Genomic DNA, 26,522 nt, shown 5'->3' with positions numbered 1-26,522 from the left:
TTTGTTCCTTACTGGGGAGAAATGACTCATCAGTTTGGTGAGAGATGAGTACAGCCAAGCAAAATGGGCTCCATAACCCCAGGAGCTGATCCCCTAACCAGTCATATGCAATTCTCTTCCCAACCCCACAATAAGAATTCAATGGTTTTAGAAGAAAAAGTATTATTTTGCATTCCAGGTGCACTGGGCTTACAATTCATGGTTGCCAATTCTCATGCCAACCATCCAACTCAAAGAGTGTCCGTGCACTGTTCTTGGAAGGACTCTGATAAATGAGATTGTCTGACCTCCCACACAGTCTCTGCACACCACCACCAAGTCTTCCTTCACCTAACACCAGAGGAATGATACCCCAACACCCTTGGGCACTGTTTAAAATTCCTTCCTTGCTTATCTAATTATCTAAGCACATTCCCCCAGCAGGCACAAACCTGCTCTTAGCAGCTAAAATGTCGTAGAAACGCCCCGATAACACCAGCATGAGAAGTGCTACTGCTACACTTTAAATTGCTGGTAGTGCCCAATTGCATTAAGATCTGTAAACCCACCCACTCACCTACATGAATATTTTCAATAACCACATACCATCAACAGTTTGTGGCTCTCCTTGTCCCTCAACTGGTATTTTCATTTACTGATCGTATATTTTGTGTGACTTTTGTAGCATTACTTTGCAAGCTGTTCCTACAGAGTATGCAAAAATTGACAAAATGATGACTTCCTGGTGATTTTCCTAAAAACTCACATAAAAGCAAATGCTTGTTATTATTCTAAATTTGATGCCAATTTCACACAGAAATTATAGAATTTAGATCTGTGGGTAATTTGTGCCCCAGGGATGTGTTTGTGTATATCAGCAATCACACCTGAGAATTCTGCCCAGAGCTGCATTCTATTCCCAGTCACACCCCATGAAGTTCAAAAGGTTTTGCTATGGCTCACAAAGGTGGGGAGCATCTCCTTTGGGATCAGCTCCGCTGTGGTCTGGTCCAACCTGCAGGCAGTGCTCTGGAATAGCTGAAAAATCCCAAAGGTGGGATTTTTTTTCTTGTGCCACTCTTTTCTTTATCTTTCCTTCCCTGCAGTGAGCAGGAGGAAGAAAAGGGCCTTCCTTCTTGATGACACAGAAGGAAGGTCCCCAACCTTATCTAATAGCTCATTAATTCTCAACAGCACAGGGAGCAGCAGGGCTCAAACTCAGGCCTGACTCAGAGGGGTCAGCAATCCTGTCTCAAGTACTGACATCACCAAACCACTTGCCCATGCTGCAGTTATAGGCACATTTTTGGCTTCTATCTCCTAGCTTTAACTGAAATTTCACCATTTATTTCTTCCTCTAAGGAGAGAGAGGAACCCTGCGGGAACCAGAGGAAGATGAATTCACTGAAAATGTGCTCAGCATGCACTGAGACATTTTATAGTCTGTAACACTGCCCAGTATTTCTTTTAACCATAAAGAGAGCCTGCCTTCAGTCTTTGAAGAGATAGTAATAACACAGAAGATGTGTTGGAGGGATTTCTATCTCTGCTTAAAACTGCAGCAGTCATGAAAAGACACTTGTTTTTTAAAGTACTGTCACCATCACTAGCATACTGCAGGTGCTAACAGTTACATATCCTTTTTTTTTTAAAAAAAAAGCAGCTCATGAATCATGCACGTGTCCTTAGGCTTCTGTCAGCTATTGGTGCACTCCTTGAGTGGAAAAGCACAACACATTGGTATGCTTTCCAGAGTAAATGCTGTATACACTGTTGTCATTTGCATATTCTAATAGGCATCCTCAAATGTGTGAAAGCTGCTATTTTATGTGTGATTTTACACATCCTCTAAATAACTTGGAGCTTTAGAGGAGGTTCGGGGGCACCCACAGGTTTGGAACATTCCCTGTGGGCGCATGGGCACGGAGCATTACTCGCTTCCAAAACAGAGACGGGAGCCTGAGTGTCTGTTTGGAGCATTCCAGGAGATTGTCACCTACATTTCCGAGTAGCTTTTACTTGAGAGCCCCCACCCCTACTGTTCCTGACACCACAGGCACTTGCCAGATTAAATCACCAATATTTTCGAGACACTTGAGATCTCCAGGACCTGCACTACCGCTGCTCTGAACTAATAATCAGGGGATGAGATAGGCTCATCAGGTGAAACAAATGCATGTGGCACAACATCCCTTCATGCAGCTACTAATTAGGAAGTTGAGCTGTGTTACAGAGCTGAGCATTATCTTTATTCTGTTTGCTTGGAGTCATCACAATCACTGAAAATAACCTCTGAAGGAGAGGAGAAGGCTATAACAGGAGATGGCTATACAAGTGCATTTGCAAGGCATAAAGCACATGAAAAGGCCTTCGAAACAACAAAATCCCTAGGTTTTATTTCAAATGGAGCAGAGAAATTAGGGTCTCCACTAGAGAACAATTTTCATTTTGATACAAGAACTAGAAAGTGCTGCAGCCTTTGCTGTAAAATCCTGTATTAGGCACCAGTGAGGTGACCAGGACTGGTGTTTTACAAGTATAACAAGACAGCATTCTGACCTGATAAAAATGCAAGAGCAAATCCATATATAATTCTCCCTTCAAAAAAACATGCAAGTATAGTTCCACTGAATTATACATTAAACAATTGCATCGCAAGGAGAACTAGTCTCTAAAACAGGCACATAGATGAAGGAATTCAACACAGATCTACCCTGTTTACACACATATACATGGATATATTTGTGCATGGGCACACACATTCCCACAATGACTCTGCAAAGAAATTTTAACTATTTATGAAGTCCTCTCCCAAGATGACCTCAAATCTTCACTGTGAATATTTAGTATGTTAAGATTATCCATTTCTCCTCAGATTTAGTAACAGTTACTTTTTACCAAAAGTGATGCTGAGATGAAAACAAGGGGAGAACAACTTTACAGAGACAGAAGACATGCAATGCTAGAATTAAGACAGTGCAGTCTCAACAACCCATCTCTTACCCAAATGCTATTTGCTCCCTAGACAATGTGGAGAACACATGATTTTTCATCCAAGAATATTTTGTTTTGGGCAAACAACAGCAATTCCTGTTATGGCTCTGCCCTAGCTTATCTCAAGTAATGAAATCACAAGTAATTTTTTTTCTGCATTGGATATTCTGGAATTTCTATTTACTTTCAGGCTAATTTTGGGTGCTGGTAGATGCTTAATAAAGGAAAATACAAGGTCATTTGCCTGAGAAAATCTGCCTGCCTTTAAAAGAGAACAGCACACAGGAGCACCATCAATCTCCAGAAAAAGACAAGCACCTATAAATAACAGTGTTGGGCTGTGCAGTTGTGTTTTCCTCCACCCCTGTTTGGACATTGGGCTGAGCTGTCCTTATTTGTGTCTGCTGTCACCTCGTGCTTATCTCAATGCATTATGCATGGAGTCATCTGAACTGAACCTGGAGATCAATGTCAGCCCAGGCTGTGGCAGCAAATAATCTCATTAGGAGTCTCCAGCTGCCAGGACCCGCAGTCACTGCTGCAGGCACTGAAGAGCACTTGGCAGGGACTGGCTTTGACCCACGGTTTTCTGATGTCCTGGCTTTCTTATGTAGGGTATAGTACTTCCTGGAGAGGGGGAGAGGAAAAAAGCATCAAGACAGGGCATTTGTCAGGGCTGTTCCAGGAAGCTGCTTCTGAGACAGAAGTGCCCAGATCCAGCAGAGCACAGGCATCTGAGCCACGCTGCTGAGGCAGCCTCTCAGCAGGGAGCACAGGGCTGAAATCAATGAGTAAAATGGCATATTCTCTTGGCTCAATCCTTTCCTCCACTTCAAGGTGTGGAAGGAACAGGCTGCTGATTTCATCTTTCTGATACAATATTTGTTGCAAAGGAAAAGGGAGTCTTGAGTGTGAATCTTGTTTTCATACAGAAAGTACCAAATAAGCACGTATACATGTTATTTCACAGTAAGGATTGAACAGCAGCTATGTCAGCCAGAGGTACCTCATGAAACACTGCCAAAACACAAATCCATAGATGCAGATGGGCTGAGACATGAAGGAAAATGAAACTGAGTTGCCACAGAGATGCAAAGACTCCCCAGCTGATTAATTCCCCGGACCTCTCCCCAAACCCACAACCAAGCTCAGAGATATCTCCCAAGGGATAAATGGAAGTCCCATTTCATGGGATTCATTTCAAATTGGACTGAACAGACCACTATGAGATGTAGTGCAGGGCAGAGATGTGTGTTAGTTAGCAAGGGAATAGTTAAGCTGCCCCAAAAGACCTTCTGTGTCTAATCTGAGACACAAGAGATTCATCGCAAGAGAACCCACAAATGAATTAGGGGAGCAGATACATTCAGCACCCTGACAACTAAGCTGTATGTTGGCAGCAAGAGGGCTTTTTATAGCAAAAAAACAATGAAGCTGATGATGAATCTTAATTTTTGAACAAATACAATTCATTTGAAGACAATAGGATACAGAGAGGTGTGTAAGCAGGTAGGAACCTTTGGGAAAGGAGGGAAGAGGACCTTCTTTGGAGGCATCAAGGAATGTTATGTTGTATGGACCAATTCTTGCCTGCCTTACAGCTCTCTTTTGGCAGTGGCTTGGCTGACAATCATGCCAGGCTTTGACCTTACCAAGAGGGTCAGTCCAAAGCCTGTGTGTTGCATCTGCATTTAACACTTGGCAGCAATGATGGGTGAAAAAAAACTATGCAGACTCTTTGTGTACTGTGTAATTTTAATCCACAGAGCACATGCCACTGGGTATATTGCTTGTCTCTGGAAAAGTATTGGACAAGAACTACACCCCTGAGCTTTCTTTCAAACCTTTAAAAATCCTGTCCTCTAACAACAACCTCTTCTTGCCTGGATTACTCATGAAGCAAGAAGACTGCGAATGCCATCCTACAGGAACAATTTGCATGCTAATTCTGTTTCAGTGTTTTCATGCTTTATTTCCAACTGTTGCTCTTACCTGCTGCTGGTTTTCCCTTTGAGAATGCAGCCTGGCTTGTATGCATTCCCTGGTCTCCTGGAAAGCCTGTCTTTGGGACACCTCTGCTGGGTAGTGGGTACACACGCCTACAATGTTTGTACAGGAGAAGATGAGAACATTGGAGACCAGCTGCAAAAAAAAGAAAACAACAACAACAACAACAACAAAAAAAAAAAAAAAAAAAAAAAAAAAGAAAATAAAAAGAGAAAAAAATACTTGGTTACACTTTGGAAAACTGCCATTGGTAACAAAGCAGCAGCCAGAATCCAGCCCCTTCCATGACTCCTTAAACCAACACATATTTAAACCTCAGGCTCTTAATTTTAATGAATTTTAGCTCTCTAGTCTTTAAAACATAAAACTTCCATATATGACCTCAAATATAAGTTCTTTCCACTGTGTACTACTTCACAAATAAAAGGTACAATTCAACTGGTAATTCTTCAATCTTGCCTTTAGTTATCTATTATCTGGGAACTACTGAGACACAAATCAATCTAAAAGTGCATCATTGCTCCATCACTGGAGGTCACCTATAACTCATGCAGAGAGATCTGGCAGAGGAACACTAATATTTTCATGTTTGTGCACATACATATTTGGCCCAAAAACATTTCAAAGGTACATCAGCCATTGTTTTGAAATAGTGCTTAAAATACTGAATGTAAAGTGTTGATATTAACAAGGCTTCAAAGAAGTATTTATAATCTAGTTCCAACTCAAAATTTTATATTTCTAGATAAAAACATATGTTTTTTACATTTCTATGGATGAGTACAGAAATGAGTTGCTAAGTCGGAAGCATATTTCAGCTGGACAAGCATGAAGGAAGAGCTATGTCACTCTTCTACTCCCATGTGTGTTATGTTTTGTAAGGAAGCAGTCACATAACTTTTGCTGAAAATTTGTGTTGCAACCTTTTATTTCCCAACTATTTTTTAATAAAAAGGAAAAAAATATTCATGCCCATTGCTGGTATTTCTTTCATGCAAAATGCTCAAAGCCTGTTCTGATGGCTTAATGTAAACATTTCCCTTAACAGAGGTCAGTCCCAGTAGGACTTTTTGAGACTTGCACAAGCTGTACTGGATCACCCTTTGAGGACAGACTTATTTGAAACACCTCTCATCTCTTCCAGGGGAAAAGACAGTCAGACCTCCAAGATTCTTAATAATACAGATCTTTTCTCTATTCCCTAATGAGCCCAAATATATCCTTTGCCTTTATTAATTTTTTACTTGCAGAATAAAAAAAGCAGTTTCCAGCCCAGCCCATTCCCTGAAAATATGGAGACACTCTGAATGGCAGGAGAGCTGCAGGAAACCCCTCAAGCCCTAGGCTCACAGGGGCTGCTCAGAACTCCCCAGATCAACTTGGACGCTGTGAAGGAGAGGAGCTGCCCCCACCTCGAACATGGACCCACATCCCAAGAGTAACAACCTCTCCATAAAAATCTGACTGGTATTACTCTAGTCATGTGCTAAGGACAGCAACAATTCTTTTATTGACAACTCCAACTCAAAACAGGATTTAGGCAGAAAAACCTCATCTTTCAGCTCAAAATAAGCAACAACATCAACTACAGCCAGAGGAGGGACTCCTCTCTGTGGATGGCTGCCAGTAGATGGCAACACTCCAATTTCCCAAGCTCCTGCATCCAAGCGCTGCATTTTGGGCCATGCCCCCGCAGCGAGTTCCCACATTTGTGTGCCACTCTACAGTACAGGGACCTGCAGGTCATGGACACCCCCAGGGGACTGTCACCAATCCAGATCTATTGGCAGACAACAGGTTTTCTAGGATGAAACTATTCTCACCCCCTACAGATGGGTCCCTGCATGCAGAGCCCACAGATGGCACAGAGGTGTGATGAAGATGCAGGTCACACATGAAATAATCTAATACTATCTAATCCAATACTAAACCCACACATACCCATTCACAATTGTATTCTCATTCAGCTCTTTCTAAGCCTGCCTGGATCCTGCCAGATCCAGGGTTCTCCACCTCTCTTCCCCCAAGTTGATCAGACACCAGTCAACCCCACCCAAACCCGCCCAGTTAACCTGAGCCAGTGCTGCATCCAATGGGAATTTGATGCTATTTTTTGGTGATAATGATGATTTCTAAAGATGAAAAATCCCCCCTAGCATAAAAAAAACCTTCAGCCAGTGCTTATGCTATTGAAAAAAAAGCAAACATAAAAAGGTTGTCAAAACAGGGGTTGCCTAGAATTTACTCTGGTTCCCACTCCATGGGCGCACTGATTGAGACCCTCAACCAATGAACAGAACTTCTACAAGTTCAACCTGGTTAATATGGGCTCAAAGGGGTTAAAACTAAACAGCATCTTTTCCATGTCCAAATTACAGAAAGACTCCCAAATCCTCACTATTGGAATTGTGCAGTGATTAGGAAATTTGCCAGAGAATATAAAATGATATAAACATGTATGATATATTTTGAATGGATAAAACTGAGAACAAAGAGGGTTTTAAGGAAATAAGCAGTTTTCTGCTTTAATCCCAAGATTCTAAGATTTCATTTCCCTTACAGTCACTAGCACAAACCCCAAAAAACCTCCCCAAAACAGTGACTCAAGTCTTGCAGCAAGAACAGGAGACAAAGGGTGGTTTAGATGCCAGGCAACATATCAAGAATTGAGCCAGCAGAAAGAGGAACACCTCAGTCCTAAAACAAGCTCTTTTAAGGTCTTTCTGGACAAATTGTGTCCAGAACACAAACAAAAAGTCCCCCCAGGGGAGTCCATGCACAAAGATACAGCTGCTGTGATGATGCCTTGAACAGCCCGGCTGTGCTGTTCAGGGTGTGTAGTTCATATTGGAAACTGAGATAGTGAGTACAAAAAACACCATCAGAATCGACATTATTGATAACATTTTTGGAACACCAAGCAGTTTAACTTTTCAGCACTCACTACTGTCACTATACACAAACCCAAGGGACTTCACAGACTGATTTACAAGACAGACTCAGATGACCATGCTTCATCAAGTTGGAACAAAAACTATATTGTGATGTAATTTTTAAGTAGTGGGGGGACAGGTATCTGTATTTATTCTGTTTAGTAGGAGCTCATTTAAATCACAGTATGGCATCTTTGCAACACCCTGAAACATAAGGAGTGAAATGACTCTGTATTACCTGTGTTACTATCTAACTTTTCTGTGAAAATATTAAAGATCTGCAGAGATTCAAAACTGAAGCTCCTTTTATTTGCAGCCACACTTGTTAGTGAGCAAGAGAATTTTGTTCAATATCTGTTCACAATAATTTTCTACACAGCCATTTTAAAACACAATAAAGGAAAAAAAATCCTAGGAACGAACGTTTTTTTTTCATGGTCCTCTGTCTTAACAAAATAAATTTATATCCTGTTTGCCAAATGGTACTACTTGCTTATCAGCTTCCTTGCCATTTTGCTATGGTAACCAGCTTCGGTCCCAGGAGGAAAGAGATGATGTAGATACTAAAAATCTGATTCCCTAAGCTCCATGGCCTGAAAAGTAAAAACATATTATGGCAGCTATTTCAGACAATCTGTGCTTGAAGAGCTGTTCAAGGCAATGGAAAGATAAAATTGTCTGTTTTGTAGTTGACTTCCTTCCCCTGCCTAACTAGAGATGCAAAGTAAGAAGATTCCTACCTTTCTGCTTTTGGAATACAATAGTTTATAAAGACCATTTAATTACATGTAACTCCTAGGTCAGCTAATAAACCTGCCTGCAGTATTGGCACATGTGAGTATTTCATAAACTAACACGTTCACTCCTCCATGACCTGGGTGAGGCAGAGAAATGCTGCTCTCCTGGTGCTACCAAGGCAGAGCTCTTCAAAGGTGATTCAGCACCTATGGAAGAGCTGCGTACTATGAAGGGTTTTCAAAAACCACAGTGGCTCCTGAGTGCCACTGAAATAATAGATCCCTCAATCTCAGACAACAAAACAGTTTCCAGTGGCTTTGATTTCATCGCACCAACAGAGCACTGCAATGCCTTTGTTGAAGCTCCTACAGGAAACTGTTTTCAATAATTTTTTCCCCTGGTGACTGAAAGGGAAAAAAGAAAAGAGATGGAAACAGTTTAGTTCCACATGTTCTAGGAGTTATGAAAAGCTGGTATTACAAAATCAAAATGAAGAGCTAAATTTGGCCTGACATCAGTGTTACAAAATTGGTGTTTTGGGCAGCTCAGGCCAAGCTGAGGAAGAAGCAGGATGTCTCAGTGGCCAGGAGAGAGCCTCCAGACCACCACCGCAGAAAAAGTATCAGCTTGCAGCAATATTGCCACACTTCCCCCTGCTGTGTTTCTATTCGATAATTCTTCAAACACCAGATGCTATTCAATATGTAATTAAGAGACAACAACATGCTTAAGAGAAATAGCATCAAGATAAATTTAGTTAGTTCCCTACCTCTGCCAGAGCAAACAAGGCTGGCTACTGACATGAGAAGGTGGGCCATATTCCTTGCAATATCTTTGCTTATAATAAAAGTCACAGCTTATGTTTTTTTTGCCAAGTTACTCTGCTTTGGTGCACTTCTGTTGCAGAGGGTCAGGGTTACTTCTGTTCTAAGATCACAGCATTAGGCTATTCCCTTTAGTTTCCAACACCACTAACCATTATTCTGTTTTTCTATTTATTTTTCATTTAAATCAAAATATTGTTTCAATATTTTCATAAGGTCCTGTTTTGAAAACAATTACTTTTGAAGCTTTTACTGTGAAGCAATAAAACTGTCACAAGGAGAAATAAAGCACATATATGGAGATTTAAAAGTCATAGGAAACAACCTGCAACAAACACCAAACTATGTACCCCCTCTTCCCCGTGTGGCACTGCTCTGTCTCAGCTTTCCAACTCTCATGATACTCAGCCAGTAGCAAATTTTTTGTTAAAGTGATCATCTGTGCAACTGCCAGATTAAAAGCAGCTAACACTTGACTTTCTAAGCTACATTTCAAAGTGGTTGTATATTGAATTGGCAAAGTGGTCCAATTATTAATTGCAGGGGCAGACACTGAGATTATCTTTACTTTTTAGATTTACTTTTTTAACCTTTACAAATTATTATGAAATTTTGAATACTTACTGTAAACAATGTAAGAACAAAACTACCACGATTACAAAAGCTCTAACTATCCAAGACAATTCTGCTGCACCAATATGTGCAATCATGAATTGGAAGTATGGATGAATTCTAAAGACAAAAAGCACCAACATTATGAGAAAGTGTTATTGCTATAAGATATAGCTGGTGCTGTTTTTTAAACACTTTCCCTGAACTGCAATTAACCCTCTATTGCCTCTTTATACACTACTGTCTAATAAAAAAATTGGAGCAGCTACAGAGCCAAAGGCATAATGAAAATTAAAATGAAAGACAACATCAGCTGGCTCCAAGATCAAATTACTCATGTATTTGTGTTGTATATACAACAACATCTTTCATTTCCCAGAGCTACAGCCAGCAGAGTACTAAGAGAGTGAAAATTTGTAGATTATGCTAGAAAGATAATTAAACAGTTAAAGTCACATGGTCTTCTCCCAGTGTTCGGCTAGTAAAGAACAGTGTAAGTACTAGTGAAGAAATCAGGAGGTTTCAATTTCAAATGTGGCAAGTATTTCTACTGAGTATTGAGGGAAAACTGCAACATCCAAAGATTACATCAATCCACCAGAGCCTCAGAACAAATTTTCTGAAGGTGCTGTGTGCTGCCTTCCCTCTGTTCTGCTGCTGCTGTACAGCAGCCACTGCTTGGATCTTGAGCAGAACAGAAAAGCAGTTACAGCCATCACCTTCCAAAGGCTTCTGTGACACAACAGCAGTGCTGCTGAAGCCAGTGTCACAAGTTTAAATACCTCCCTAAGTCACAGCTGAACTATTGCAAAGCAGCAGAATTCTTTAGAGAGTATTAGAGAGCGATGTTCTACATATGCACTAAATCTCTTCAGCTGATGGTGAGAACAAAAAATGTCTCCACAGAAACACTTATGAAACTTTTCTGATGTTTCTTCTGTTTGGTGAGCCTACAAGGAACAAAAGCTGCCCACTTCACTCTTTCAACTAGATTCTATATTTGGCATAAAGTTACTTACTGAGAGTGACCTGTGGTATTTTGGCTGAAAACACTAAAAGAGCCCTTATGCCACTTGTGAATATCTCTGTTCAAGGACTGCAGTCAATAAAACATTCATCTGATGCCATCCATTCTGTGCATTTCAGTGACCATGTCACCTTTCCAGCCCCAATGTACACTGATCCCTCAAACGTGATGCTGTTCTCCCAGAAGAAAGCCATACAAGTATTTTGCTCCACATAAGTTCATTCTTTCTTTACAATGAAAAGAATTATTATCTAATTTACCTTTTAAATACATAGTTGCATGTGAAGACATAATACACTATAACCCTAATCCAGAGGAAAAAATAAAGGTATTTATATTTTTCAATTCTCTTAATTGTTTCAGAGGATATAAAGTCTTTGATGCTGCATTTTTAATCGTAATGCTTCCCACCTTATTCTATATAATTTTAATTCATTTAATGACTGTTGTAAATGCAAACCTTCTGTGTATTCTTACCCAAAAATATTTGTACTGTCATGCAGAATACAGTATTTATGATTTGGGGGTTTTTTATCATTAAAACCTTTAAATCCTGCTTTTATTAAAGAACAAAATATTACCAATACAGATTTTTTTAATAAAGCTTCTAAAAGGGAAAAATATCCTTACATAAAATGGATAAATTCTACTTCCCCAACAGGGTTTTATTAATTTTTCTGCTGGAATTTCATTTTCTTTCATTACTGACTGATAAGATTAAGAAGTGGAAAATATATTGTCCTAACCAAATCTTGGTGTAACATCAGCTAAAAGAAATATTTGTGTGTCTAAGTTTTCCTGGAACTCTATCACGATCCCAGAAAAGTGTCCTTTGCATGGTGGCACAGCCTATGGGGAGGGAATGCTGCCCTTCTCCAGCAATAAAACAGTAGGGAAGGAGATTCCTGGGATTCCCTTCCATCCTCCACAAATCTCTGTGGCAAACAAGTTTTTCTTTACCTCCACACTTAACATAATTTAAAAGGTACCAATCATCACAGGTTTTCATGCAAGGATCCTCGATGGTGATTCAGATGAGCCAGGCAAGACCTGCCTGGGCATTCCAGGGAAACACCGTGGCCCATGGATGCCAGAGTGAGACTCTGAAACAACTTAGGGGGAGGCTTCCTCCACTAAAACAGGGACATTGCCCCTTTCCTTTCTCCTGCTGACAATTCAGCCCCTGCTTTTAAATTTAAATTACCACCTAAGTCTTTGCAACCAGGCTGTCTCCTTGAAATCCAGTGGCTTCTTATCTTAAGAGATGGAACACCAGCCAGATGCTCCTGCCGAGCACAAGCGGCAAGTTTGGCCTGTTTCAAATCTGCTGTGGCAGCCTCCAGAAGGAACAACATGATAGGAAATGGAGGACCTGGATTGAAACACATCTCATGAGCAGTACTGAGCAGTGTTTTTAACATTTTAACCCTCCAGCTCACTTAATCTGACCCTAGTAAAAAAGCATTTGTACCACGAGTGAATTCATCTCCCTGGAAGTGTGTTTATTTCTGATCCGCAGAGGTGACAAAGACTTCAGCAACCAAATAAATTCTTACTAAAATAAAAGCCCTTGAAACAGGCCTTGAAACATTAGGTACTTCTCTTTGAGGATGTGAAAGTGGATGAAAGCTTCTAGACTTTCTGTGCATGACTCACAGCTGTCATTGGATAAACATCTTCCCATAAAAAACATGTCAAGATAATTTTGACAACTGTACAAAATTTTCCCAGATGCATGATAGTTTAGGCAATTTAGACAATGACTTTAGTTAAGAAAATTAAGCAAAGCTCTGATATTCCAGCAAAATCAATTGTTCTGCAAATGATTGTAATCACATTTGAGTTATTTTCATGCCTGTCCCACCTGTCCCTGTGCTCCCAAGACATGAGTTGGTAAGATAAGAAGATACAATAGGTGTTAATAGAAAAATATTGTAACTAAATAGAAGCTGGATTAAGATGTCTGATTATCCAGATTCTGCACAATGTCTCTGAAGCTAAAGGGAGCTCTAGTCAATGAGGAGAAAAGTCAAAAAATGTGCTTTATTCATCATTTATATCCCATTTCCTTCTCTATCTGATGGAAGGGATGTGAGGGACAGAAGACAAATGCCTAGGTTTTCTATCAGGCTCTCTTAAAATTAGTCTGCTACACTGAAACACACATGAAAGTCCATTAATACATACCAACTAACTCAACAAGCAAATACATAAACTGCTCTAAGTCATGGTGGAAGCAAGATTATGTTTACTTTGCTTTTCTGCATTTTTTTCCCCTTTGGAACGGGTTGTGCCTGGCAGCCATGCCAAGTACATCATCTCAGCAGAAGAGACTTGTGAAGTCCAGGATCCCAGTCCTTCACAGTCACCCCCGTGGCTGCCACTATGTCCCCTCCCCATCCTCCTGTCCAGGGGAGCTCTGCCTTTCCCAACACCCTGCACAGTGCCAGCAAATGCTCCACAGAGAAGCACATGCCTGAGACTTGTGGTTGCATTCAATGGCTTTGGGAGAAAATGTGTGTACTAAATAGGCAAAATCATGAAGACAAACACCCCTCTGCTTCCCCCTGTCACAGTGAATCCTAGTCTTTGGTGTTCCTGGGAATATTTCAGGGAGCCCTGGACTCAGATGCAGGCAATGCATCACATCCCTTATCTTCCATCATCATTTAAGCACAGGAGTCACCTCCAGGTCACTGGGAAAACAAAAATATTTGTCTAGTTACATGAAAGTCTTATTTATCTGGGAAAAAGGAACATTCTCCACTTGCTCAGCAGGCAGAAATGAGTGCCCTAAATATGGTCTGTAAGATATAAAAATTACTATTTCCCAAGCATTTAGAATGTGTGTTTTTGGGAGGTGGTGACTTAGATGTATTTTGTTTGTTTGTGTGGGAAGAAATGTAAAATTGGAGAAAGAATGGAATACAGATGGGTATTTTGGTTTTGATTTAAAAAATACCTCCTTTCTTCTTCTGTTGCTGGATTGCAAATCAAGCCAGAGCAGCTTGCCCACAATCTCTGTTCCTTCCTATTAACATCCCTATCCCAACATATATTTTTAATAAACAAAACTTACCAAGCACCACCAGCAAAATTTGAACTCTTGAACTGAAGCAGTGGCTTGCACTAGATGAGGTGAAGGAGCAGCATTCATAGCAGATTGCAAAGATTGTGCACAGCCACCACTAACATCCAAGTCAATCTGTGAGGGACCTGGCTGGATCACATCCTCTCCTCCCAAGGCTGCTGTGGGGTTTGCCAGCTGTTACAGTAAACTGGGCTCACTTCTGCATCACAGGGGCTGCACACAAGTCTGAGATTTGTTATCACATCTGGCTGCTCCAGCAGCTGAGCATACTGATCTCTAAACAGATTTGGATTCAGCAACACAAAAACTCAGTAAGCAAATTCCTGACCAAATTTTAACCCAGCCCAGTGATCAGCTTGAAGGCACATTCCTTGGCCTTCAGCTTTGTCATGATGAATTTCAAAGGTCTACACTAATATAATAAAGATTTCATAGAGAAGCTCTGAAAGACGCTTCAGAACTGTTTATGAAGGCAAGTGTAAGACAACCCAATGACATTGGTTATGGCTGGCTTTTTTTATAATACAAATTACAACATAATTTAGCCTGCCTCCATTTCACTGTCCACAACCCTTTCTCTATGCCTTTGGAGCTGCACTACTGCACTCTCCATGAGTCTTTCATTCTGCCACACATTTACACAGTAAATCCTATTTTTTTCCACCCTGCACTTTCTTCTCAGCTCCCCAGTTCTGTCCTTCCCCAGACACACACACAAATGCCTCACGATTCCAGGATCAAACCAAATGACCACTTGTAAATTAGCCAAGATGGACCTCATTCTCTTCCAATAGCATCAACCATTTGGTTACTCACTACTACCTGAGTTTTTCACAGCATACTCTGCAAGTCACAATTTACATTGCTTTGCAGAATCGGAAGCAAAACATTTCAAACTAAATTTTCATTATCCAAGCCCCATACCCCAAGACTGCACCATTAATTTCTGTAAGTATTATGAAATAGCAGTAAACAGGATTCTTGAATCAAGAAATGCTACAGGCAAAGAATATTTTGGTAGGATCTTAAGCCTGCTTTTTCTTACTGTCAAATGTGTAAGATGAATATACTGAAAATCCTGGAATTACAATACTGTAAAAATTCCACTGTTTAACAGAAGCAAACAGATTAACCTCACTTTCCTGGAGCTGTACATTTTGGAAGAGCCTTTGAATTCTGACAATTGCAATAAGTTGGGTTGGCCAGGAATTGGGTAGGCTATAAAGAAACTAAATCCAAATTTCTGCTGCTAGTGGAAAATTTTGAGCCTGTAATTGAGCATGTACTTTTATTCTCCCCAAGATCATTACCAGAGATTATGCAGCGGAATAGGTTTTCTGAGGTGAACCTAAAATAGACCGAATATCATACTAACCTCCCCAAGAGGATACTGTACACCACAGAATTGAACTTTGAAAAACAATAAATTACAATTATTTAAAGCAACCTAATATGAGGAAGATAGACAGAAAAAAAAAGGGAGTACTTATTTTCAGATTTTTTTGTAATATGACAACAAGACAGGACCTAAGAGACCTCCTGGACTACAGAGCTCATTTCCCAGCTGCCTCTTAAAATTTGTCATAACCAAAAAAACTGATACCACAATTCTGTTGAAGTTTGAAGTCCTCTGAGAAGCAGTAGTTGCTTTTCCCATATTATATATAATACTTTTCTTAATATATTCCAAAGAGACATTTTTCCTGGAGTGGACAACATTGACAATAAACAAATTAACATGCAATCTTCTTTCCCTGACATCAGCATCTCTTGCACCACTCCTTAAATATTAAGTCATGGCATCAGATTTTTAATTCCCAGGAATACAGCTCCTGTGCACTTGGCCTTGCCTAGTAAGCCTTTCACAAATCAGCCCTTGTATCATGTGCAGATTTACTAAACAAAACGAGTTTAAGGCAAGTACTTCCAACGTGGAAGATAACTGGATAAACAATTGCCTAAAGAGGAAAAACAGCTGAGAGGTTTTGCTGTCTACTGAAAAACAGGTACAGTTGCTGCCTTTATGGAAATGAAAGCCACACAAGTGAAGAATTTAGCAGGAGATAATAATAAAGAAGTGGTGTGAAACATTTTAGTATGTGATCAGATCCATGACTGTGGCTTGAAATCCTAAACTGGTTCTTTGCCATGCTACTGTAATGTGATAGCATTTGTCAGTTTAAATCCAATAGGGAGCTCCTAAACCATTTTGATAGGATAAAGATATTGGAAGCAGTTGTCTACTCTTATCAGTTTAACTGTATCAGCTTAAGACAGATACAACTACAGAAAATTATTAACTATATTTCTATGATGTTATTTCATCACACACTTCTTTGTGCTTTCTGGTGAGCTATTCCTTCAAATGTGAAGTAGGTGGTCCTTGACAGCAGTGATAACTGGCACATCCTGCTGCAGAGCTGGTAAAATAACAGTAAACAGAAGAAAAAGTGAAAGGATGGCAAAAATCACAAATCCAGATATGGAATGGAAAGTGGGAGAATACAGAAACATAACAGACTAAACCAAAAGACTTAAATGGGCCATTTTTTTCATCAACTTGATTCATCCACTGTGGTCTACAAGACAGTCTTTAAAAGAAGCCAACAGTTCTTTGAGAACAGCAAGCACAAAATAAACTGACTCAGATGAACATTGTCTGCCTATGAACAAAAAAAAAAAGTCCAAGCTATTCCCTTTTAAGAAACAATTTTGGAAATTTATAGCAGAAATCAACTGATAAACACAGCTAGTCCAGCAATCAGGCACTAAGCTGTTGGCAAACATCAGGCATCACAAGCAGTAGTGACCACTGCTAGGTTTGTCTGATGCTTTTGTTATTACCATAACCTGCTGGACAACTTCTCATGTGGTTATCATCCACCAGCTTTCTTCTTGCATTCATGTTTAACTGAAAAATTCACAAAGTCTTTGCAGTTCTGAAAAACACACACACACACAAGGCAGAGAGAAGGGAGAGTGTAGTGAAGCCTCAGAAACCCACACCAAATGGGACAGAAGAAAGAAATGGAGATCAGGACAGAGGACCAAGAGTGATAAGTTATGGGCAAAGAAGCACAAACAGCTTTTTGGAATGATTACATATTTCCTTCTTATGGAACCTGAAGTCAGACCACTAATTTTTTCACACTGTTTTTTCTGCCTCAAAAGCAACTTCTGCTGAATGAAAAACTACACATACAGTCTCTTCAACCAGCAGGTCTGCAAAGGAGCAAATGGACTCTGTTGCCATCCCTTGCACAGGGAATGTAAGTATTAAATACTCTGTCCTGGGACTGCCTTGAACCAGAGAAGTGAACTGAGGCTTCAGCAGCAAATACCTAAATGCTGAATAATGTTCATCAGCTCACAGGCAAGTTTTTATTTGTTTCAAGCAAGACTCAGTGGGCAATGTGTCACATTTCCAAGCATGAGTACACAACTTCAGAGATTCCATTTGCCCTTAAAACATCACTTTTACAATGCAATATTTCTATATCTGATTATCAGCACTGCACAGATCACACAGGACTATCTTAAAAATGGCTGTTTAATTACTTCAGAACAAGCTGTGTTCTTTTGGAAGAGAAACTATTTGAAAGATCAGCATCATATTTTACTGGACTTTCAATATGCTCCTTTCATCAGCTCCTGCACCAAAGGAACAAAAGATACACCTGGCAGGAACAGCTTCCACTTCAGGGGAAAGGAAAGTCAGCCCTTGGTCTGAATGCAGATGGAAAATGTGCATCAAGTACACTGATTCCTAAACTATCTGGAAGCAGATTAAGATCCCTGACATTGAAAATCACCTTATTAACAGCAGGTGCAATTCCCTCAGGGGAGGTGAATAACTCCATGCAATGGCATCTCAGTATTTCCCCAGCTCTACAGAATTGCCTCAGCCCAGATACACTTAAATCTCACCTACCAGAAGCTCCATCAAGCCCCCTTTTTAACTCCTCTGTCTGTAACAGCTGTATTAAACAGAAAATACACATTTCTTCATGTTACCTTACACCTCATGTAGTCAAGAAAGTTGTGCTAAGACCCATAAAATATTGACACTGTCACTAGTACTTTATTCAGACAGAGAGAATTTATTTAATCCCTGAAGCTATTCCCACTACTTTTCACAAGTATCACAGGGAGGGGTATCTTTTAAAGAAATTATTATGTTTCTCAAAATAACTTTTCGTCATATATTCCCCCTTTCACCACAGTCTGCTCTGATTTTGAGGCCTCAGTTACACTGTTTTCTGTCCCCCTGAGTATAATTCTAGTCCTTCTCCATTTGGCAAAATATACAGAAAGTGGATTTCCAGTCTAGACCTCTAGGATTATGATTCAAACAGAATTTTAGCACTTCCAGGAGACTTTTACTTACCAGATGTTACTAAACCACATCTTTTCCCATGTCTATTTTGGTAAATCAGACCGTCCTGTCTTTTGTTTGGCTATTGCCGCCTTTTCTCACTGTGTGCACGACAGAACCCAGTTTTAATTGCTCTGCAACACCTGATTTAAGACTATCTTGGGCGTATTCAAGGTATACACATTAGAAATATGCTCTAGATCTTATGCTGCAGTACTCAGTCACTAATCCATTTAAGCAGCATGAAGTGATAGGAAAGTCACATGCAAATTCAACCAGAAGATTTAAAAAATATCCTTTTCCTCCTGGTCCCACAGGAAATAATTTTTTGGCATTTCTGCCCACACACTCAAAGATCTTTCAGGTGTATAGCTGTCACCAGTTCATTAAGATGCTTTGATGAGGTGTTTTTAGGATCTAAAACTCAGGATCGTAGTTTAAACAAATGAGCTGCTCCCACAGTAAAGCATTTACTTTGGGCATCCAATATCAAATGCAATTAATGAACGTTTTTAAATGGTCAAAAAAACCTTAGTTCTTGTTCCCCTGCATATTCTGGTTGAGCAATTATATCCTGAGTTTCGATGAAGACAGACACTGAAAGGTATTAACAAACAGCGAGGGTCACTGTTCAGAAGAGGAGAGGCTGTTGATTTTATTTCCCACTGGAATCTACTGGGAATAAATGAACTAAAGGATTCCAGAAGGACAGCTTGTTCTCTGGGCCTTGCTCAGTTCAAACAGGAAAAACATAAGTTATTAAAATATATACACAGAGCACAAGGACTGAAAACAGACTGTGGGTTCTTTTGCTCTCCAAATCACAAGCCTAGACCAAATGCCTTTACTCTTCTTACTGCTTTACTGCTTTTTATTACTACTAGTGACATGTCAGCACTTCTGTCCGTGCTACCTCCCTCACCATACTGTCAGAGACTGCCCATACCACAGAGGTTCCCATTCAAACCAAGTTTTTGTAGTGGTTTCATAGAAAGGGAGCTAATGACTGAATAAAAAAGGGACAGCAGTTCCCTTCAAACAGGCTCAGTTTTCCAAACCAGCACACAAACTACCATGTACTCTTACCTCTGCTAGACAGCAAAACTCCAACCCTGATACTTCAGAGAAACATACTTCAAGAAATTCTACATTAAACCAATGTGCCACTACAATAACCCACACAATATTCCTCCAAGAGCCCATTATTTTGGAATTGACTCTTCAGTATCATGGTTAATGTTTCTTTTGCTATCCTAAATACAATATGCAAAGGGACAAGGGACCACTGATCTCAGCCAGTCCTCTTGGTGCTTACCTGCTACAATCCCTGCCCTATCACCTAACTCTAGATTTAGTTTCTGATTTTAGATATAGCAAGGATAGAGTTAATCTATCCTTTCTATATCTAACACTAACAAGTGTTAAACAGTTTCCTACTTGATCATTAACCTGTCAAATTCAGCATAATAAAATCATCACCAGTTTAAGGAACTACAAAGGACTTGTCATGGAGAGAATTTTAAGAACACGACAATCATGTATAAATTTAAAAAAGTAATGATGATCCTTTTAACAGCTGGATCCTGAAGAATAATTTTCCACCTTCACACAGTAAAAGCAAATGCTTCTGCAATAAGTTTTGTCTTTTAAAAAACCGTCTTGAAACTTTCTGAGCTTTCTTGCAAAGAACACATTTGAATTGCAGAGTCACTCGATGTGACACTTTAATGCTTTTCAGGAACTAGGCAGTGGTCTGGTATACTTTAAGTTTATGACTTATATTTCCTTGTAGTCTATCATGACCTATTACAACTATCAACAAGAGTTAAGGTAGGAGAACTAACACAGTAATTTTCCATCTACATTATGCCAGCTCTTAAATGCCAGACTCGTACTCCCAGTGTGTCTGCAGAGCCTGCAGAGGCAGTGCAGCGAGTATATTGCAATCTCAGCTGTGAGCAAGTTACTGCTGGCCAATTTTCTAATACAGCGTTAAAATGCAAGAGATAATTCCAGGATCTCCACGAGCAGTAGGAGGAGGACAGTGTTCCAGGCACAGTTTGCACTCCTGAGTTTGGAAACATCTGCACTATCAGATAAAGAGCCTTTTATAAGCAGTACTAAGTTAATGAATTTCTACGAAGTATAAAGAGAGCCACAGAACAGAGATCCTTAAGTGGTAGCACACTGACAGATGAGGCCTATAATTTTGTGGGAGGAATTTCAGTGTGACTGCTTTTCCCTCACCCAGTTGTTTCTTCTGGTGACCAGCTCCACTACCTACACCCTTCCTAGAAAGAGGGCTGGGAGAGCAGCTAGGGGTTTCAGGCTCCAGGATCCACCTGACCACCCTGCTGCCACTGGGATTAGCACAGGAGTCACACTGAGTCACCTGACAGAAACCAGGAGGTTCAGACCCACAAAAAAAGGTTTGTCCTCAGGACTCAAGGAAAGAGGGCCTTCAAGGTCATTTCAGAAGGCTTCCTCTCCTTATTCTGAATAAATGACACACTGGGCCCTTTGGATATTCACAGAAAGGAGGGCTGCTGGCTGAGGTCTGGGTGTCTCCCCTGAGCACGTCTGAGCACAGCCAACAATTCCACTGGTGAAGTGAGCGGAGAATCTTAGGGTGGCCTTGTCTGATAGTGATGGACGAGACTGTCCTGTCTCATTCACTCACTTCTCCACTCGTAGCCCTGTTGATTTATTTGTAGCAGCAATACATTAATGTTATCTGACAGCTACTATTAAAGTGTCACAAACATGTGTATGCAATAACACAGATGCTGCAGGGAATTTGCTGCAGGCCACCACCTCCTAGGCACAGAAAGCAAGGGGAGGCAGGGGAAATACCTTATAAATAAATACCTTATTCCTCTTATTCAGAAAGAAAATCGACAAGGAAAACTACTACAGAGACCAAGCACAGGCAGAAGGCATGGTAACATTCAGACAAAATTAATGCTCCAAGTTTTCCCACCTGTGTCCTGGTAACTACAAAACCCAGCAAAACCAAAACTAAACACAGGCTGCTGGAATAGCAGGAGACACAAGAAAAATCTTCTCTCTTCCCTTTTTTTTTTTCTTTACAGTGTACAAGCATGGTGATAACATTTGGTTGATGACATTTCCTGCCTCCATGACCCCTCAAGTACTTACAGATCTATTCTTATACCATGCTTGAAAATGAGAGCCATAGTACCCTCGTGTCTCGTACACACAGAGCAAGCAAATATTTAGTCCAAGGTCACAGCAAAGAACAGAAGCAAAGCCAGGATTTGCATACAGATTTCTCAAGCAACAGATTATCCAATACTTTAATAAAGGCACTCACCAGATTCTCTGTCTCAGTCTCTGAGACAAAGCTAAACAGGTAGAACTAAGCAAAACATTATTTCTGTGTCACATGAAGTCAGAAATTATACAGAATTTGCCTTAACCATATCTTCTGTGAGTTCTGAGAAGGGAAAGTGACCCCAGGTAACTCATGAAGGGCTGGAAACACTTGATAGCTGCAAAAAATCTCAGATACTGAGGAATAAAATCACTTTGACCTAAAGAAAATGACTTTGTAACAAGAACCAAAGAATTATTTCTGTTCTGCATGAGGCAGAGCTTTTCATCTGCAAGTATGTGGAGGACATGTAAGAATCTCCTCGGCCCTTTTTTGTGGCCTCACTGAAACGATAAGGTATTTTGTCCTCAATATTCATGGATTATGGATCACAATGATCATTACTATATTCACTGAAATTCAATGCATCAGATAAAACAGTATAATTGTTAATTCTTCAAGGAATGCTGATATAGCCTCTAGAAAGACAGTCTGAACTGGGCTGTTTGTCACCTGTCAAACATACAAAAACCTCTTCATTTTATTATTAGGACAGATGTCTTATGTTCTCTGCTTCCATACTTTAAAAAGCTAACACTACAAAGCACTACTTTCTATCACACAATCACATTTTAAAAAATTTATCATATCTTCATGTTGCTTGAGTGAGTTGACTGAGCTGATGTGGCCTGCTAATCACAGAATGTAGCAACGCTCATAATTGAGCAGAATATAAAGCAAGGTCAAAAAAAGGTGCTGCTCAGTATTTATTGGTGCCTGCGCCACCATTTTTTGTGTTTCCTAAAGATTCTACCACACAGGACCTAACAAATGCACAGCTGGAAAGGTTACTACATCTCAAGTCAGAGGACTCTTAAACCATTAGTACAGTGCTCTTTGCTCAGCCACCCCCATCACCATCCTCCAAGCACCTTTCCTTCCATTCAGCGGGATGGCTGATGCCCCAAGGATCGATGGGGAAACAAGCTGTAACCTATTAACTGCATAATCTACCTTCTCTGCTTTTAGTGCTAATATGGTCAAAAAAGGGGTATGGGTCAGATTTGCACAAGTATTTAGGCCAGATGTGCAGATAAGCAGTTAGACTATGTAGACATACATTAAATCACATTAAGAGCCTATCTGCACCGTTTTGAACGGAGCTTCTTTCCCTTTATCAGATTCATAGTAATTTAATTGGAGCTGATTAGAAATTAAGGTCTCCAGGGCCAATACAAAAAGTTTACATCATATCACTCCAAGCCACACTGCCAGCCACAAACTGCTTGCTGTTGTGTAAGCAGAGGCCCAGTGCCTGCAGAGAGGTGCCAGGCAAGGGAACTGGGGAGGGTGGGACACTGGAGGTGCGGGGGACACAAACCCTGAGAGCCAGCTCTGCAGGGCAGCAGAAGAGGAGGCTGGTGATGGCTCTGTTCATGTGCTGCAGCCAGCTACATCTCAAGCTGTGCCTTGGCTTCCAGTGCCCCAAGGGGTAAAAGTGCACTAAAAACAAAGGCCAAATAAAACATGCTTTAATTCGCAGCCATTAAAACCCCAGCTGCAAATATAACTGAAGCATGTTTCTTTTTAAAGAAGCAACACAACACTTTCTCCCTCCAGCCCTGTTGACTTCAAAGGCTTCAAAAGTAACTTGATGCCACGACTAGAGGCAAAGCTGCCATTCAGTGCCAACTCCCGCAGTTCCAGCTTTTGAGGCCCTGAATTCTGTTTTGATTATTTACCTTCAAATGAATTTTGAAAACAAAAAAAGAGAAAGAAACAATGAAAGTAAGATGGGAGGCAGTTTCCAGCATGGCTGCCTGCATGACAAGAGCTGGGGGCAGGTGAGTAAATGCACAGAACCCACAGTTGCAAGACATAACCTTACAAATACTTCTGATACACTCTAGTGAGGACCATCTCTCCCCAGTACTACATATAGCTCTCCACAAAGGATTTCTTATGTCCCTGTCCCCTCTTTTATTAGAGTTTGTTCTACCAGCCTTGATCAAGTTGAGCACTTGCAGAAAACAAGCCTGAAACCCCTTTTAAAGTGACTTCTCTGGCCTGCATATGTCACAGCTCACTGGGTTTAAGTCAGCAGAGCTTTAATCCATGGCTTAGCACATCAAAAGAAACAGAGTTCCTGCATCCACATCACACACACGGAGACTCCCTGAATTCAGCTTGCATGGCTTGTCCTGATTCCTGATTTAGCCTCATGAAACCCTCCCCTGAGCTGGAGCCACAGGCCAGGGCCAGGTGAGCTGTAACTTAAGAAAATGAAAGGCCAAGGGTGCCAAGGCACCTGCCACACTGCGCTGTGTCGGCACTGTCAGTCCTTCCACCTCTGAAAAGCAACCAGAGCACTCGGCCCTGCCTCGTCAGGACTTCTGCACTGCAGTAGCCCAAGCTCTACTGGCATGGCCACATGCTCTGCTACAGAGAGCTGATAGAGAGGAGAGGGAGAGAATTAAAAATACCAAGAAAGGGAGGAAGTCCTGTGGCTACCATGTTCATTGAAGAAGGATTTGTTCCTTGTTTATGCTGTTGATGTTCTGGTACAGACTGCACATGAACAAGACATTCCCAAGGTTTAAATTTATTTTGGTGTTCCCAACAAGCACAAACATAAAAGTTACAATTCAGAATTTCCTGTCCCTGCATATTTAAAAATAATGCAGCCACACCAAAACTCCTTGGCCACTGCCAGGTCAGTAGGGAGAAGAATCAATTCAGACAATAGCCCCTCTTTAATTTCCAATTCTCCATCAAACAGATGAAGGAGAGAAAAAAAGCTGAGGAGTAAATAGCTGAGTTGACTCATGTCTTCAAAGTGTCCGTTTAAAATGACCAAGTAACTATTCCTTAGCCCAAACCAGAATGAATACAAGTCTTCATAAAAAGGATCTTGCATAAAGGCAGATGCTGATCACAAAAGCCTAAGTTCAAACTAAACACGCTCGAGGATGTATCCCATTTGTGCCAGGGCAATATACAAGAATCTTGCAATCTCTCAGTTACAGTAATAGGGGTAGTAGAGGATTGAGAGCAAACAGTCTTGAGGGAAAAAACCGTAATCCCGTCACACTTGGACGTGCATCTACACCATCCTCTGGACAAGACCTGATGGAATAAATTAGAGCAGTTAAGTGAGAACAAAAATAATAAAGAATTAATATTTTTTAGCACATAATGACAGCACAGAAGACTTAACCCAGCTTCCTCCTCTGCAGCAGACCTACTGTACAACACACAGCTACTCACTATCATTATGTGCCAGAGCTTGGTTGTGGATTATTTTTGTTTCATATCCCTTCTCATATTTAACCAGGCCTCTCAGAGAACAGTTTACAGTTTGTTACTATGCAGCTCCACAGCCTCTAGCACAATGCAGCTCCAGTCCTTGTCCTGCAGAGAACAGTTTAATAACCATTTATTGCAAACAGTGTGGTCGGCCAGTGGCAGCAGGGAAAGGCTGCAGCAAAGCACAGAATACACAGAGCAATTACTCTTCATGATTTAACCCCACAGTCCTGTCCCTTGCATAAAGTCTATCTTAGTGCCTTCAGCTGGTCAGAGTAATCTCTTAATTTCTACAAAAAATAAATCAATGCACTGGCAGCAGCATCAATAAATAGCTGTTTCCTATCACCTATCTCTAAAACCTCAACCTGTTGAATGCCCTCTGCCACCCAAAGCCCCAGCTAATGTGCTGAGTCACAACAGGCAGCCATGAAGGCTATCTTCAAATAGCAACCCAAAATATCATTTCTTCCTTCCAGGCCACCCTTGTCTCTCTCTGAGATGTGTTTTCCTATGACAACAAATAAAAGCTGTTTTACTTGTGTTCCACTTAAAAGCAATTTGTAAAAAAGAAGCAGTGAAAATAAGAAACAGACAATGCCTTTTTCTTTAAATCTTTCCAACATAAAATAGGAAAGAATGCCTAAAGGTTTCCAGGCCAGCACAGTTTTCTTGTTTTGTTTGTTTATTTTAACATAAGTAATTCGGAAAGCATGAGATCAGGACGTACTGGTACCACCTATGTTATCTCAGCAGTGCTGCAATTTCCCATAGCCTACACTATCTGCAGGACCTCTGTTTCTTTATGGTCATGAATTCAGAAACAATGACAGAGCTGAATAAAACCATGAGTCTTGATGAAGAATAAAGCACAGAAATCCTGCATTTGACCAAGGCTTCCTGGCTGCTGGTGCCTTAATGGAAAAAGCTTGGCATGGGAGATGCCTTATAAACTCAAGTACTTACTATTCAGAAGACACACAAAACCTATACTGCCCTCAACCCAACCTTATCACCAGTCTCAACTTTTCCTCACTACCTTTCATCTGCAAAGGGCATTGAGTGTGCTGAGTACACCCACAGGGTATTCACAGCCAGAACTAATGAGTGCCATGGATGATGCAGGCAGGAATAAAACCATGTGGGAGCCCTAATGGCACCAGTGGCTCTCCTGAATGCAGCTCAGGACACAGCCACACAAATCCTAGCTGGCCCAGCCAGCAGGATTTGCTGCAGATTTTTGCTGCCTGCAGAGATCTTGCAGATGTAGCCTATTTCTGTTTGTCGAGGCTGGAGAGCCTT

The 26,522-nt window shown here is 40.7% G+C and overlaps 1 protein-coding gene across 1 annotated transcript in view; it reads right to left on the bottom strand.

The window, feature by feature from the left end:
• ADCY5 (adenylate cyclase 5) overlaps positions 1-26,522 on the bottom strand; it is a 213,845-nt gene that overhangs the window by 78,426 nt on the left and 108,897 nt on the right. Inside the window, exon 3 of the mRNA XM_014306405.2 lies at positions 4,966-5,115. Within this exon, the coding sequence (XP_014161880.1) occupies positions 4,966-5,115 (150 nt within the window). The remainder of the gene's footprint in view (positions 1-4,965; positions 5,116-26,522) is intronic.

Source organism: Geospiza fortis, unplaced genomic scaffold, assembly GCF_000277835.1.
Source record: "Geospiza fortis unplaced genomic scaffold, GeoFor_1.0 scaffold112, whole genome shotgun sequence".
NCBI classification, from domain to species: domain Eukaryota; kingdom Metazoa; phylum Chordata; class Aves; order Passeriformes; family Thraupidae; genus Geospiza; species Geospiza fortis.
This window is presented reverse-complemented; position numbering and strand designations above follow the sequence as displayed.